This window comes from Penicillium roqueforti, assembly GCF_015533775.1.
Source record: "Penicillium roqueforti strain LCP96 04111 chromosome Unknown scaffold_05, whole genome shotgun sequence".
Lineage (NCBI taxonomy): Eukaryota > Fungi > Ascomycota > Eurotiomycetes > Eurotiales > Aspergillaceae > Penicillium > Penicillium roqueforti.
In genome coordinates, this window is record NW_024067569.1 from 745,964 (window position 1) to 761,180 (window position 15,217).

The 15,217-nt window shown below is 50.7% G+C and overlaps 8 protein-coding genes across 8 annotated transcripts; 5 read left to right on the forward strand and 3 right to left on the reverse strand.

Moving 5' to 3' along the window:
• Positions 1-60: 60 nt before the first annotated feature.
• LCP9604111_3461 (uncharacterized protein) lies at positions 61-1,482 on the forward strand (the record flags this gene model as incomplete). The annotated part of the gene is made up of 1 exon (XM_039071052.1): positions 61-1,482. The coding sequence occupies one exon, from the start codon at positions 61-63 to the stop codon at positions 1,480-1,482; it is 1,422 nt and encodes a 473-aa protein (XP_038930728.1).
• A 475-nt stretch (positions 1,483-1,957) lies between these two features.
• On the forward strand, positions 1,958-3,079 carry LCP9604111_3462 (uncharacterized protein; the record flags this gene model as incomplete). Its single annotated transcript, XM_039071053.1, has 3 exons — positions 1,958-2,116; positions 2,176-2,513; positions 2,572-3,079. 3 exons carry the CDS (start codon positions 1,958-1,960, stop codon positions 3,077-3,079), a joined length of 1,005 nt encoding a protein of 334 aa, XP_038930729.1.
• Positions 3,080-3,538: 459 nt separating this feature from the next.
• On the forward strand, positions 3,539-4,450 carry LCP9604111_3463 (uncharacterized protein; the record flags this gene model as incomplete). Its single annotated transcript, XM_039071054.1, has 3 exons — positions 3,539-3,578; positions 3,635-3,654; positions 3,749-4,450. The coding sequence occupies 3 exons, from the start codon at positions 3,539-3,541 to the stop codon at positions 4,448-4,450; spliced, it is 762 nt and encodes a 253-aa protein (XP_038930730.1).
• A 476-nt stretch (positions 4,451-4,926) lies between these two features.
• Positions 4,927-7,092, reverse strand: LCP9604111_3464 (peroxisomal copper amine oxidase; the record flags this gene model as incomplete). Its single annotated transcript, XM_039071055.1, has 3 exons — positions 4,927-5,273; positions 5,333-6,583; positions 6,639-7,092. The coding sequence occupies 3 exons, from the start codon at positions 7,090-7,092 to the stop codon at positions 4,927-4,929; spliced, it is 2,052 nt and encodes a 683-aa protein (XP_038930731.1).
• Positions 7,093-7,916: 824 nt separating this feature from the next.
• LCP9604111_3465 (CCR4-NOT core DEDD family RNase subunit POP2) lies at positions 7,917-9,420 on the reverse strand (the record flags this gene model as incomplete). Its single annotated transcript, XM_039071056.1, has 2 exons — positions 7,917-8,885; positions 8,956-9,420. 2 exons carry the CDS (start codon positions 9,418-9,420, stop codon positions 7,917-7,919), a joined length of 1,434 nt encoding a protein of 477 aa, XP_038930732.1.
• Positions 9,421-9,667: 247 nt separating this feature from the next.
• On the forward strand, positions 9,668-9,992 carry LCP9604111_3466 (NADH dehydrogenase [ubiquinone] 1 beta subcomplex subunit 3; the record flags this gene model as incomplete). Its single annotated transcript, XM_039071057.1, has 2 exons — positions 9,668-9,765; positions 9,821-9,992. 2 exons carry the CDS (start codon positions 9,668-9,670, stop codon positions 9,990-9,992), a joined length of 270 nt encoding a protein of 89 aa, XP_038930733.1.
• Positions 9,993-10,436: 444 nt separating this feature from the next.
• LCP9604111_3467 (WD40 repeat domain-containing protein) lies at positions 10,437-11,984 on the reverse strand (the record flags this gene model as incomplete). Its single annotated transcript, XM_039071058.1, has 1 exon — positions 10,437-11,984. One exon carries the CDS (start codon positions 11,982-11,984, stop codon positions 10,437-10,439), a length of 1,548 nt encoding a protein of 515 aa, XP_038930734.1.
• Positions 11,985-12,374: 390 nt separating this feature from the next.
• Positions 12,375-14,950, forward strand: LCP9604111_3468 (transcriptional regulator family: C2H2 zinc finger and Fungal Specific TF; the record flags this gene model as incomplete). The annotated part of the gene is made up of 5 exons (XM_039071059.1): positions 12,375-12,592; positions 12,661-13,447; positions 13,497-13,746; positions 13,797-13,940; positions 13,992-14,950. 5 exons carry the CDS (start codon positions 12,375-12,377, stop codon positions 14,948-14,950), a joined length of 2,358 nt encoding a protein of 785 aa, XP_038930735.1.
• Between the last annotated feature and the right edge of the window lie 267 nt (positions 14,951-15,217).

Below are 15,217 nucleotides of genomic sequence, written 5' to 3' on the forward strand. Positions count from 1 at the left end.
GTACTCGAGGCTGCTCATTCGAGGTCCATAATCCTCGATATTATTGTACTCAGACTCAGCATGTCGATTAAATCTGCCAAAGCTTTAGCCTTATCGGGTACTATGTCACGAGTATTCTGGCATATCCTTCGAGTATGCCTTTCATTATCGCTGTTGTTTGTCGATAACATCATTCTCGCGGCCGCGGTATTGATAGCCTATCTCCGACCAGCCACTCGACGTTCAAAGAACTTTTCCCCGAAAACAGTCCTTATCACGGGCATAGGGACAGCCCACGGTCTGACTCTGGCAAGGTCTTGGGCTCTAGAAGGCCATCGCGTGGTTGGAGCCGATATTACAGACCTGGACCTGCCCGTACGCTCCGGTGGGAGCATGTCCAAGGCTCTGGTGGCATTTTACCGGATTCCCAAGGACCATTACATGTCCCGGGTCGCTGACATTATCCACCGCGAAAATGTCGACATATGGATTCCGTGTTCGCCCAAGGCATCCCCCGTGGAAGATGCGATGGTCCGACAGCTCATTGAGGGTTACACTAGCTGCACGTGCATCACCTTCGATGTCACCTGCGCAATTCGCTTCGGCCATCCTGATTCTTTCAGGCAGTATCTGATCGAGAAAGGCCTTCCGGTGCTTGAGCATCACAGGGTTCAATCGCGCGACTCTGTGCACAAGATTTTGCACCGGTCGCCTTCAAAGGCCTATCATATCTCACGAGCAAGCCCATCTGCGAGTGAGAAGGCTATACTGTTGCCGAGCACTACGCTGAGCAAAACATACTCGGCGATCAGCGAGATCCAGATCTCCAAGGACCAGCCTTGGATTCTGCAGCAACAATCTCGTCTTGGAGAGCTATTCGCAGACCTACTGATTGTGCGTGGCCACGTTCAAGCCATTAGAGTTCGGTTTTCGGATTCTGGTCCGTTTACGTGGGGTACATCGCGTTTGGATAAGGCTCTGGCAGCTTCGATCCATAGCCTCATGCAGAAATTGGTAACCAAAGGTGATGTTCGTTTGACGGGTCATCTCTGCGTCAGACTCATGGTCGATGAAGAGTTTGAGGCGCATTCTGTCCGACACGCTATCTACATCGCCGGCTGTACACTCGGCGCAAGACCTGTGGATCATCCGCTATACAATGTACCTTGCCCCGTTTCAGGCTATCTATCTGTGCTCCCATCCAATCGAGTCGATACTTCCAATGTCACAGCCACACTGTCATCAACCGATTCAGCGCCAGCATTTGCCCGTGCCGCCATTATTCCTGCTACTTTCATGAAGTTTCCGGTCTTTCGCATGGCACTCACAGCTCTAGAAGTTGCAGAGGTAGAAATAGTGCAGCTGCTGTTCTGGAAGGATCCGCTGTTCTCTATTCTTGATCCGGTTCCCTGGTGGTGGCATGTACATGTCTATCAACCATTACGGGAGATCTGGGTGTTGATAAAACGAACACGAGAGGCGGGATTGACTGATTTGGCTTGATTTGGCTTGATTTTCCTTTATTATGTATGTTAACATGAGTATACGAGAAACGAGACTATGATGTAAAATGATACGCATAAGCCAAAAGAGAGTGTGGCGAAGTTCCCAAAATAGTAACGGGCTGTCGCCTGGGCAGCGGACGTGGAGGACTTACGTACGCCCTGTAGAAATAAGAGGATGAGGCAGAGAGACAAATCAATCGGATTGAATATCTAAAGTCCTTAATTTACATATATCCATCGTTGTGATCTAAATAATCGCACAGTTGCGACGTTGCGACTGGAAAACAAAACAAAAACAAAACAAAACTCCACGGAGCTTCAGCCAGGCCAAGACCCCATCGGGTCTCATTCTTCAGCCTTGTCTCATCTCTCATCTTTTTTGACCCGTATGACTTCACGATAGACGACACCAACCACTCCCTTCCCTCCGAATACAAAAAGCGCAACACCCTTGCAGCGCTCCTACACAAGACATGTTTCAAGTGCGGTCGTCAGGCGGCAGCCTCGGGCGGACGAAGAATATAATACATTTCATACAAGGATTTATTATCTTCCTCGCATGGGCCTTGACCATCGCTATCTGGACCAAAGGAGATGGCATAGATGGGCGCACAGGCTGGTACTGGGGTTTGGTGAGTTTTGCGTTTTGATACAAAAAAAAGTTGCATTCTGACATACGACCGCATGGCAGTGCTGGTTGAGTATTCCTGGCCTGGTCTATCTAGTAGCAGTGCCCATGTGGCCACGAGCTCGACGCTTCGGTAACGTCTATGCCTTCGCCTGTGTTGACATCCTTTATTCGATTCTCTGGCTCAGTGCGTGGATCTGTCTCGCTTCCTATGTCGCCCAAGGAAAGTCCAAGGGCTCGACCACCGACGACGACGAGAAGACTACTACTAAGAGAGCCGATGATACGACCACCACTACCACCACCAACACCACCAAGACGGGATGCGATAACTGGGGATACGGCAGCGCTGCCAAGTGCAAGCTGAGCGAGGCAACTACAATTATCGGTGTTTTCATCTTGTACGTGCATTCCTTCCGCCGATCCAACGATTCCTTGGTGAAACTAACATACAAAAAGCGTCCTCTTCGCCATCACCTCCTGGATGTCCTTCCGCAATGTCACGCACTTCCGCCGCACCGGCACCCTCCCCGACGCCGTCTCCGATCCCACCTTTGCCGCACAGAGCAAAGCCGCCTTCTCATCGAACCCAGCCCAGGACTTCGAAGAGGACGAGGACGATATCCGCTCCGGCCGAGGCGGCAACATGGGCCCATCGACCCTCGGCGACCAGGACGAGGACTATGCCCTCCTGCATCAGAGTGAGGTGGATGACCTAGGCAACGCACACGGCCGGACCGCGATGCAAGGCTCCTACGATCCCACCGCTACCGCCCCTGGAGGCGTCCTCCATGATTATAACAGTACTGGTTACGGTGGTGCGCATGGCCAGCACTATGTGGAGCCATCTAGTCAGTACGAGCCGTCTACTCATTACAATCCGTCGGAATACACCCCGTCTGAATACACCGCTCATACTGGGTTTGGTGGCTCATCTGTGAGTGGGTACGGACGGCACGCGAGTTGAGTAAGGAGTGTTGTCGGTGTACATGGAGGCATATTTCAGTGAAATACCCGGATGATTGATGAGTCGTCTTGTTTTTTTTGCGCCTTGAATATTGACCATGGAGCGCGGTGTTGGCGCATCGCTGTTTACTTTGGGCTGATGTCCGTCTTTACTGTGTTTCTCACGAGCTTTTTTTGGCACTGGGATTACGATTGTATGTCCTGCTTTTGTTTCATTGGAGCTAGCAATATATAGATGTATCATGTATTGCATTTGTGAATCATGTCTCTGTGTTTTGTAGGTGAAAATACTTTGATACACAACAACGTACGTAGATGATATCTCGAAGGCTGATATCTTGTCAATATATTCAAACAAGATCCTTTTTGGTCAGTATGAAGCCATAGTAGTATTCACCTTTCTATTACCTGCTCTACAAGGTACAATTATTCTGCCACCGCCTTTCCTATCAGCGGGTTTATGGACAGCTTGCCCTCTTGCCATCATCATCTCTTGACAAGTACAACCACGAATATTGACCTCATAGTGAACCTTGCTTGTCGAACAACTAGACAGCGTATCCTGAACTATACCTTGTATGAGTTAACCCTTTCCGCAATGACACCTTTCCATTCCACACCCCAAACACCCGCTCAGGCACACCGCAGCGCATATACTAACAACTCCAAGAAGCAACACCGACCTTACAACCCCAAAACCGAGACCTACGGTCTCCCCCGCCCCAAAATGGCCAGTGAAATCGATATCTACAACCAATACCCATTGTACATGGACCCCAGCACCAAAGCGCTCTCACTTCCACAATCCTCCGCACAAACACCCTCCCAAACAGCTGCAATCAACGCCGAACTGGAAGAACTCAACCAACTACACCGCGCCCTAATCAGCCTCGACCCCCCGAACATCCCACCCCCACCCCTGCCTGTAAACCCCAAGCGCAGCGCGCAGATCAGCAAACTCCGCGACAGCGCCAACGCCGCCCACCGCAAATCCAACTACGACGAAGCAATCAAGCTATACTCGTACGCCATCGACATGGCGCTGAGCCGGCCGGGCTGGGAGCCTATAGGCGTTGCGCGCGAGGAGTTGTCCGGCCTTTATGCGAACCGCGCACAGGCCCATATGGCAATGCAGGCCTGGCCTGACGCGTTGGTTGATGCCAAGGCTAGTGTTGACTCGAAGCCTATTGGCAATGTCAAGGCTTGGTGGCGGATTGCTAAGTGTCTTGCGGAAATGAGTCGCTATGAGGAGGCGCGCAGGTTCTTGCATAAGTCGCTTGATATCGAAGGGAAGGATTCGGAGGGTGGGAAGGAGTTGTTTTCCTTGCTCGGGGAGGTTGATAGGGCTTTGTTGCGGGGATTGTCCGCATAGAATATTGCTCTATCCGTGTATTTGTTTTCTCTTGCACAGCTGCCCTTTTTGTTTCTGCGTGTTGGCTAGGCATTGTGTCGAGGCTTTTATGGTTTACTTGGTTCTGAGCATGATTCCCTTGTTGTTGGGATCTTTCGAGGCGTTCATGCGAGGTTTATACTCTGATATGCATATCTCTGGATTTCCCTGTTCTCGTATTAAAAGACATTACAACTTCTTTCCTTCTCCGTTTTTTTTTTTTTTGTTACGAGTGCAGTCTGAATGAGTTTGAAATATCAATGAGATAAAGTGGCCGCAGTGGGCTATCTATAGTTAGTTGCCCTAATTGCCCACAGCTACGGAGTACCTGCTATATAAAAGCACGCAAATCAGAAAGTAGATCAAGAATCAGTAATCATTTTCGTTTGCCAAAAAGTGTATATACAAGAAGTGCACGCTGAGAAAATCAATAACCCAAATCAACGTCTAATCTCAAATCAAACCAAAACACTGGAGCCATCATTCTTCTTGCAGGCACATGTGCTCGCATTAGCAGCCACCTGCGTGGGTGTGCGCGCAAAGCTAGGAGGCACATCGAGAACAGGATTGCGGTCAAAGAAGTGACGCGGGCGCAGCAGAAGTGTCATCGGCTCTGCAGGCATAATCGGGTAGTCCTCCGGCGCAGGGAAGTGCGTCAGACCGAAAGTATGCCAGAGCACGACGTCGGTGTTATCAATAGAGCAGCTGGGGCCAGCAGCTTCGATCCACGCCGGCAGACCCTCCGAAGGCTCACCGGAGGTCTGGGGGACGTGGCGGCCAGCTGGGTGGACTTGGTCGTCGTCATCTAGAGAATGAAGTCAGAAAAGGAACACGATATCAGAAGGGGGAAATTGCAAAACTCACATTTGGTGACATGGACAGCATGGCGTGCGAAGCCTGCTCGCTTCCAGACCAGGCTGCCGGCCTTGGGGAGAAGGGGAGGAACATCGCGGCTGACTAGCTTGTAGCTGACGGGCTTCTTGCTGTATGGGTTGAGCTTGTTGGTATTGGCCATGTCCCAAGAACGGCTGGTAGACCCGTTATAGTCGGACATAGCCTCGATGGGTGTGGAGAACTTTGTCTTTTTGGCGTAGAAGGCGTTGCCGTACTTGTTCTCGGCACTGCCGACTTCACCGGGTCCTTGGACTGCGTCTACCTGGAAGACGGTATTGTTCGGCCCGTCGATGTTCGGGTCTACACGGAGACAGAACAGGTGCTGGTGGTTATGGGCGTTGACGCCGGGGTACACCTCGGTTCCCCAGCCCTTGGTATCCTCGCCTGGGTTCATGGCGTAAGTGTTGAGGATGCCGGTCAGCTTGATCTCGAGCTGGATTGTGCCGTCCTGGTGGAAGATCCAGTACACGCAGTACTCGTAATTTGCTGCGGTAAAGATCTGCGAGATGATGAGCTTGCGGCCGCGGGTTACGACCATCGACTCGTCGCGGAAATCGGTGTGCTTGAATAGGATGCCGGCATCTTCTTCGTGGATGCAGATGGCGTTCTTGATGATTGTGCTAGCGCCCGCCCGGTTGACGAATGCTGCGTCCATGTAGTGGATTGCGCCCTTGCAGTCGCATCCCAATGTCAGGCTGTTTGTCATGTATCCACCGCCGTACTCGCCCAGGTCAAATGCATGCTTGCGTTGGTGGGGATGCTCCGGGTTGCCGTATGGCACGACCATCTCGGCCATTGAAAGACGCCAGAATACAGGCCGCACATTGCCCTTGTCGTTGAATGTGATGTTGTTCAGGACAATTCCTTCCCGGTAGTTGAAGCCGACGTGGATATTCCAGTTCTGCCATTCGATTATGCGTCCTTTGACCTCGAAAGACACACCCTCTGGCTGGGTGATGTGAATTGGCTTAAGATCGGTTCGGTATCCTCCTTCTTTTTCGATCGAGGCCGGGTGGTAGTTGTTTGGAGGCGCCTTGCTGAGCGGTCTTCGCACAGACGGCACATCAATGTGGATGATCTGCTTGGTCTCGGCGTTGAAGATGGGACAGAAGTCCAAGGGATAGGTATATTGGGAGTCGTCTGGGTGAGGGCGATAGTACATCAGGGCTTGCTGAAGACGGACACCAGTTCCAAAGCGCTCATCATATCCAATTGTCCATGCTATAATACCATTTGGTCAATATCAATCTTTGACAAACGAGGGAAGTCCACTTACGGTCACAGTATACTTTATGCATATCCTCCTTGGGAATTCCAATGATACCACATTGCTCGATGACCTTAGCATCCTTGCGTACAACATGCTCAACCTCCTGCAAATCCTCCATAGTGATCAGAGGCTGAACATTCGGTGTGTGCTGCCACTTGATGATCTTCTTCTGGTCCAGGTCAACCACACCATCGTAGATCTTACCACCAGGCGCAATGGCAACAATATCAGCGGCTCGGCTAGGACGAGGCGCATTTTCTGGATCAGCCACCCAGGCCATCATCTGGGCCTTGCGGGGCTCGTATAGTGTGACCGCATTGAAGTTGAGCGAGCCATGTTCTTTGCGGACAATGTTGACAGCCGCATCAATTTCCACCGTAGACAGAGGATCAAGTGGATGAGGTGGCGGTGCAGTAGCGCTGACCTGGTGAGTCAATTGGTGTAGTCGGTCGAGAACCATGCTGTGCTAGAGGTATATGGAAGGAGATGACTTCAAGGTGATGAGGGTAAAGTGCCAATTCGAGTCAAGCAGTGCTGAAGAGTTGAACACAATTAACTCACTTGATTCTCCTCCAGGTCTGGGCTTGCGAGCTATTTAACAAGCAGGTGGTATCTCGAAAATGTCCCGAGCCCTGCAGTTATACCTCTATCGATTAGATAGATATTTGCGGAGGCCGGATCTGATATCCTGATTGGGGTTAGCGTGGTATCTCCAATCCCAAAACGGCAAAGAGATGCTTGTCTGCAGCTATCGTCTATGCGTTATTCATGTCGTTTGTCACATCGCGGGGTAGAAAACAGGCATGTCGCATGAGAATCCTCAATTGGGAACGTGTGCTTGGCCTCAATTAAATCTGCAACTGCGGACCTCTCATCCGAGCAGATCCCTAGATATGGACAGGCAAAAGGAGCTCATAAATCTACAAAACCAGGCAAATTGAGCGAACAGAAACCATGATTCCTATACATAGGACACAGACAGGTCCGATCTAGCTACAACAAGAAAGAAACAAAAAGCGACGTAGATCACAAGAACGAAAGGCCCAAGGCCATAATAGAGCCTGTCAACGCCTCGTAAATGGATTCAAAACCAGCCATATCAAACGCCAGGCACCTTCCTGCCCAACACCGTCGTCTAGACGCAGAACCTAGCACAGACAGAGAGCCCATGCAAAGTAATATGCGCGAAGACAATGCCGAATATCGAAGGAAAATAACACGATGTTCTCGTGTCTATGTACATACATCATATCACATCAACCCAGGTGCTACACAGACTGTGCCTCATACCCGGCCCATTTGATAGGCTCCGGGAGTTGGGGCATTGTAGCCAGCGCCGTGGTGCTGAGGTGTATGAGCGCCAGCTCCGTGAGACCCAGTATTGGGAGTGCTGGGAGTTCCGCCGGAGTAAATGGTGGCACCATTGAGGTTCGGCGTTTGCTGGGCCATGTTGTAGGCCACTGCGGGCATTTGTCCGTTGAGGCCCCAGATTTGGCCGGAATATTTGCTGTCGTCGATTTCCCCTCCGAAAATGAGCTGGCGCGTCTTCCAGTAGATCTCGCCAGTCACTAGGGAATCTGACCCAGCCTGGTGGGCGATTCCGACACGCTTGACGCCAAGTTCATCGGCAATGTCTTGCAAACCAGATTTCTGGCCTAGATTGGTCAGAATCTGTGCTGCCGCCTGCGTGAGAGGAGAACCGTTGACGGCTTGATTGCGACCGGCATGCTTCATGAGGTATTTGATGTCGTAAAGTGACGGGAAGAAGATGGTAAGAAGCTTGTGGAACTCCTCTTCGTTTTCGGGGAGCTGAGAGCAGAGCATGATCTTCATCAGGTAGCCAAAGTCGTACCCGGAGTGGAATGATACCCAGTGTACGTCATCTAGCAGCACCAACCCAGAGCTAATCAAAAGAGCACCGAACTCGAAAGGATCAATGCCGTTCTTTTCGTGCATGGCGAAATCGATTCCAGATTTAGCAAGCATAGCTGTTGACTCCTGGGCGTACATGTCTCCTTCTAGTGAAAATCGGAAGTTGAACTGCCATGTGCAGGGAGCGGGCACACCATATACTTGCCCATTGGCATCATTGCCTGAAGCTGGGGGAACCTCTCCTTCATCATTGAATAACGTGATACCTAGTTGTATCATCTTCAGCAGATCAACATTGCATCGGAGGGTCTGATAGTGGTAGTCTGCTTTGTTCGAAAATGACCCGATCGGACGAGCAACAATACCAGGGAACTCGGTATCCTAGGTCTTAGTCAGTAAACGTTACTCTCAGAAGACTTCAGTTTCGCACGGATCACGTAGTGGTGCTTACCATGCTGATATAAGGGTACTTGTCGACCAACTGTCTCAGAACCGCCATCTCATGGGCCAGGTTGTGTTTCCAAACATCTCTAATCCTTGACTTTACCGCAGCGCCCTTTGCTTCGAGTGCTAATCGACCGTCGTGACCCTGGTGTAGTTGCTGTTGTTGCATTTGCGCACCGCGCGCGAATCCCATCTGTGCCGCATGACTCGCCAGACCGGTGCCGCCACCATCACCTGCACCAGCCCCCGGAAAGCCGGCCACCGCCATACCATTTGCAATTCCGCCGGATAGTGTGAAAGGATTGATGTTGGTATTTGGATTGCCCGCGAAGCCAGGGTGACCAAGCGAAGGGGGAGGTAGCGTATTCCCAGACTGTGCGTGTGCGGGATGTTGAGATTGAAGGTGAGCTTGCTGTATGTTGTATGGAGCGTTCAAGCCAGATGGCCCATATCTGCCAACGGGAGGTGGCATTTTGTTGTCTCGAAGATGCGCATGGATGAAGTGACAGTTTCGTCCCTCGAAGGCGGGAGAGCTACTTGGTGTACCGTATTCGGTTAGCGCGGGTAATTGCCAAGCACACCTCTTTTCCTCATCTTCGGCTCCTCACTGTGTCACTTTGCGGTTGATTGCGGACTTAGGGACCAATTTGCAGTCTCTCACATCTTGTTTCTCTTTATTTCCGTCTTTAAGTAATATTGACTACCCGATAACACCCACAATGCACGCCCCCAACCCCACCGGTTTCAACATGGCCGACTACAAGGCCGCGGCCTCCCCATCTTCCATCTGGGCCAAGCGGGATCCATGGGCTCGCAAGTACGTCAAGTGATGCCGATGTGATTCCAATTGTGGTAGTCACTAATATTTACAGTGAGACCTGGCGCTACTGCGGCCCCTTCAGCAGATTCAACCGCTTCAAGGGTCTCTTCCCCGGCTTCGGTATCGCGACTGTCGCTTTCGCTGGCTACTGCACATACGAGCACTTCTTCATGAAGGATGATCACCACCATGGCGATGCTCACCACGGTGAAGAGCACCACTAATGGGTCGTCTCTGGAGACCAATTGAGAATGCCGCCGACCAACGGATTATCGAGCGGAGGATCTATACCCCAGGCGACGAAAAGAGTCGTCTCGCCTCCGCGAGAACCACAGCCGAGTTTTGGATTATAGCGCCTACAGCTTTGCCAAGTCCGGGGGCTTTTGTCGTCAGGGCGGAGATGCAGCTTCTCATGGCTCATACGGAGCGTAGCTTCCAGATGGCGCTTTGGGTTTGATTTGTCGAATGTACATAGCTTTTGTTCCACTACTACAACCATGTTTCTTTATTGTTCGATCATCGGTCATCGACTCTACAGGGATTTTGCCTTGTATATCATGAGCTGTTTATCAAGGTTGGTTTGGCTGTGAGCTTCTATAAACACGTAATATCATTATCGACATGAACCCCCACTATGCATTTGGGGTCTCAAACTTTTTTTGTGCAGGCTACTCCTCGAATACCAGCGAGATACCATCATCACCGGCAGTGACAATACGCTTTCCATCGAAGCCTTGTACAAAGCCCATGATGCCACCGGCTTGCTCGCCCTCATCATTTTCCGTGGCACCCATGTGTCCCTTCCACTCCTGCATCAATCCTTGCGAAGCCGCGGCAGTTCCGCCACGTGCGTCCCAACGTCGGACCACACCATCCAGACCGACAGACGTGAGCATCCAAGAGCGGTTCTGGTGGGCTGCGGGAGCATTGGCAAGGGGCCCTGAGACAGTTGCACCGAGTTGCTTGCTGCTAGGCAGGAACTCAACCTTGACAACGGCGCTTCCCTCGTGGGCATCCCGAATGTGCCGACGGGCCGCAAATCGATGAGCCGCATCGTACATCACAATCGAACCATCCACAGACCCAGCAGCAAGAAGAGTGAATGGGGCCTGAGAGAACGACAGTGACTCAATGTTGTCCGTTTGGGTCTGCAATGCGGCCATGATAGTTCCTGCAGCGGTGGAACCGGCTGCCTGAGAGGGTGTGCCTTTGCCCTTGCCCTTGGCTGCAGGGACACTTGCTGTGACCCGAGGAAGGCCGACGACCCTGATGTTGCCCTCAGCACCACCCACTGCAGCAATACCGCCGCTGGGGGAAATGGCAATGGTGTAAAGACCACCCTCCACAGCGAAGCGCTGATCCTCCGCAGTCAATCCAAGGATGGCATTAGTGCCTTGGGAATACTCGATACCAGCGGCGGCAGCAGCTCCAAAGACATCGTAAACATAGAAGCTGGCGTCCTCAGAAACAGTTGCCAGCAGATTTCCATCAGGCGTCCATGCGCCTGCAGTGCATGATTCGGTGTGGGAGAAGAAGGTCTGGATGATGGAGATAGGCTGCCCGGGGTCGGTATGATCGATACGGAAGACCCACACACTGCCGTCATTGGCGCCGATGGCAATAACATTTTGAGTCCCTTCATTTCCCTGCTGGTAGGGGCACACGGCCATCCAATTGATCTCTTCCACTTCCTGGACCTCGCCAAAGAACTCCCATGCGAGTCCGGTCTTCTGGGGTGTGGTATCCCGATAAGCTCGCAGCTTGCCATCCAGACCTGCCGTAATGGCATACTCTCCTGTGGGTTCGGTGAAAGTCACGGCATTCACAGTGTCAGTGTGTCCGTCGAGCTTGGCCAGAGGCGCGAGAGACTCGCGCTCCTTTGGCTGAGGGTTTGATTCATAGCTTGATGGAAGCACTGGACGCGGTGCAGGGGTCGAATCGAAGATGTAGCCTGTGTCATCACCAGAACCGGTCATGACTATATTGTTGTGAACCGGATGCTGCGCAACACAGAATACGGAGTCTGAATGCGAGTCGAAGTGTGCCACTGAGTCGTTTTGGAAGGTGATCTCATCTTCAATGGTCATGTTCTCATCATCATATTCTCCTTCTCCCTCCGACATAGGGTGATCCTCATCCCGCTCAAAGATCTCTTCGGCATCGTCGGCCTGCATATAGTCCTCTTCATTCTCGTGGTGCGGGTCGTTTGAAGACATTATTATTTTTTCAATCCGTGGATCGGTGCGATATGAAAGATATGAAGTCGAAAGGAGTGATTTATTAACAGTCCCTTCTGATATAAGCTGTTCCTAAACAATCTTGAAGCAAGAAGTAGGTTGTTAAGGCAACTTAAAATGCCCTCGATCTTTTTTTCTTACCTCCCCGCTTAGAAATCCACACCCCGCGGCAGATTATGCTCTGTCTCTTACCGCTTTAGTGACCGCTTTGGTGTCAGCGCGACACGCGAAATAGCGTCGTGGTAGGTGTTTGCTGGATTTACTGGAATTTTTGTGAATATATGGCCACAGTCCTGGTTGTAGACTGTTTAATTGCAGGTTGCATTGATTTTTTGAATTGATCTATGTGCTTCAGAGTGGGAAGAAGCCATGAACCCCTTGCAGGAGTCTTACCCATGCGAGCAATGCGACAAGGTATTCGGGCGTAAACACCATCTGAAACGCCATATCCTAACTCATACTCGCCCGCAACTCCATCTTACTTGTGACCAATGCGGCACAGCACTGTCACAACAATGCTATGACCGGGGACACTCGGGGTCGAAAGAGTTTAAATGCCGTTTTTGTCCAAGGTCCTATACTCGAAGGTATGCCATAGTCTCTAGGCTGCAGGCACTTCCTATTCATACGACGTTCCAATTCTGATCCCCCGCAGACATAGGCTTGCGGCTCATTTGAGGAAACACCATGAAGGAAAAGATATAAAACAAGAGCAGTCTGACCAGACGAGTCCTTTATCTCCGCAGAATATTCAAGACCAGGGCTCCTCATCTAACATACGTACATCATCTTTCTCATTGAATGAAGATGGAACAAACCAGACTACTCCAGGTCCGGCCGTGCCTGCTACAGACCTCACTACACAGGACCCCATGGATGCCTCGCGGGATGTCATGGAAATATCGGACGACTCGGAAAATGATCAGAATGGCCCAGCATCGCAAGCAACACCACCTCCCAAGACTCCTCGTCCACGGGGCCGTCCGCGTGTTTCGGCTCCGGGTTCTCGTGTTCGTGCTCGTGCCCCTGCGGCTCCTGCTGCAGCCAGCCCTTCTAAGTCAACCCGCCAGTTGAAATTGTCACTTCCAAAAATGCGGCGTTCAGATGAGCGATTTTTGTTGCCTGAATTTCGTTACAGCGTGATGACCAACATCTCAATATATGAATCACTTAAGGCATTTCTTGTGAGCCTAGGAGAAACAGAAGATGCGACATTTCCATGGTGGAGGGTCATCCAAGACTTTGTGCACTTGTATTTTGAACACTTCGATCATGAATACCCCGTGGTTCACCCATATGCTCTAGAATTTGGGCATGACAAAACCTCGTGGATGGTACTTTTAGCAGTGGTCACTGTTGGGAGTCAGTATAGCGCTTTCGGCAATGCCAGTCAATTTTCAGCATCTTTCGGCGACATATTGTGTCAGGCAATAGCACAAAACGTAAGTTCATCTCCTGGTGAAGATTCGTACCTTATATTAATCAAATTAGCAACCTCAATCACCCGAAACAACAACTTTATCCTATGCACAAAGCGTATTTCTTAGTGATGTCTGCCTGATGTTTGGCGGGTCGCACAAAGCGCAGTTGAAGCTGCAATATGAGCGAAATGTACTCGTCACATTGGCCCGTGTCTTGAAGGTTGATCAATGCATGAAAACAAAAACGTCACAAGCCCCGAGACAGTGGAGAGCCTGGCTGGCAAGAGAATCTCGTATACGTTTACTTCATTGTATCTTTCGTATGTGCCCCTTGCGACAAACTATGAAAGCCTGGCTAACCATTCGCCAGAACTCGAATGTCTTCAGCTCATTTTATTTGATCGTCAGCCGATATTTGGGCAGCATGAACTCCCCGAGGAGTTCCCCTGTCGCCAATCACTATGGTGTCGTAGAAATGCCGACAATTTCGTCCATGTATACCAATCTGATCAAAGTGAGCCAATTTTTGTTATCAGATATCTCCGGGATTGACCATAACTTTTAGATGTATCACAACCTCCATCTACTCAACTTGATGTCAGAAAAGCCAATGAAACCATGGCAGGAATGGATGCTTACCGCCGAAATCTCTACATGCTGTCTCTTTACAGCGAGGAGAGACTGTTCCTTGACAAAATGTCGTATTCTTCCATTTGGAAATCGGGCCTAAGTTCTCAAGTGACCGGCGTGCCAGTTCAGGAGCGATGGGACCATATCTCATCAACCCCTTCTGCTCTGCGCGCAATGATGTTTCGGTCCATGAACGAGATATTCGCGGCCATTCCCACCTCAGCCAAACCAGACTATATTGCCGCTCGAGATGTCATTCATCATATACTGTCTCTTCTCCGGCAAGTATCACTTCAGATGCTCGAGTCATTCTCAGGGTGGCAAGGCGAGGAAGCCGAGGTCGATACGACAACAAGTATCCTGAAACATTGGATGGAAAACAATGCACCTAGTGCCAGGAAATGTCTGTGGCATGCTGTATGTGTTTACAGCACATTGAAAGCCAAGCAGAAATTTTCCTGCCATGATCCTCTCTGTTTCCTTATCGCTTTCTTCTATATATGGGCATTCGACGAGCTCGTGGTCGATCCTGAGATCAAAAAGCCGGATGCCCCAACTAAGGAGATTCGCTTGTTAGACACCAGGGAAATTCATATTTGGATCGCCGAAGGCCCAAACACTCCGCTCAACCTAGTTGGAGTCGGAAGTCTGACAGGCAAAGCAAGCTCCTTGCGTCTGCTGTCCGAGGTGAGCCAGATTTTCTCAAAACGCAAGTCCTGGTCTGGGCTGTGCCGTGGCCTTGCAGCTGCAGTTGATCAAATCCTGAGCAAACAGACAGCCCAGGCAGCCCCCCAGACAGTTCCCCAGACAGCTCCCCAGACAGCCCCCCAGGAAGTCCCTCAGGCAGTCCCTCGAGAGGCCCCTCAGGGAGATAGCAATGTCCAAGTGGCTTGAAAGCTTTGTTACTTACTCTTTGAAATACTATATTATCATTCAGGGCCACTTAAATGATACTTGAAGCCTCGAGGCAGTCGAATCTCAAGGGCTTCAAGAACCAGTGATCTCGTCATCTTAAACTTACATAACAGAGATTAATAACTATCGGTAAATAGTACAATACAACAAGCTATTATATTGAAGATTGTGAACTATCTACCCGTGAACGTATATACTTCTAAACCGAAATGGTTCTTGGCGCTTCTTCCAAGTTTCCAACAAAGC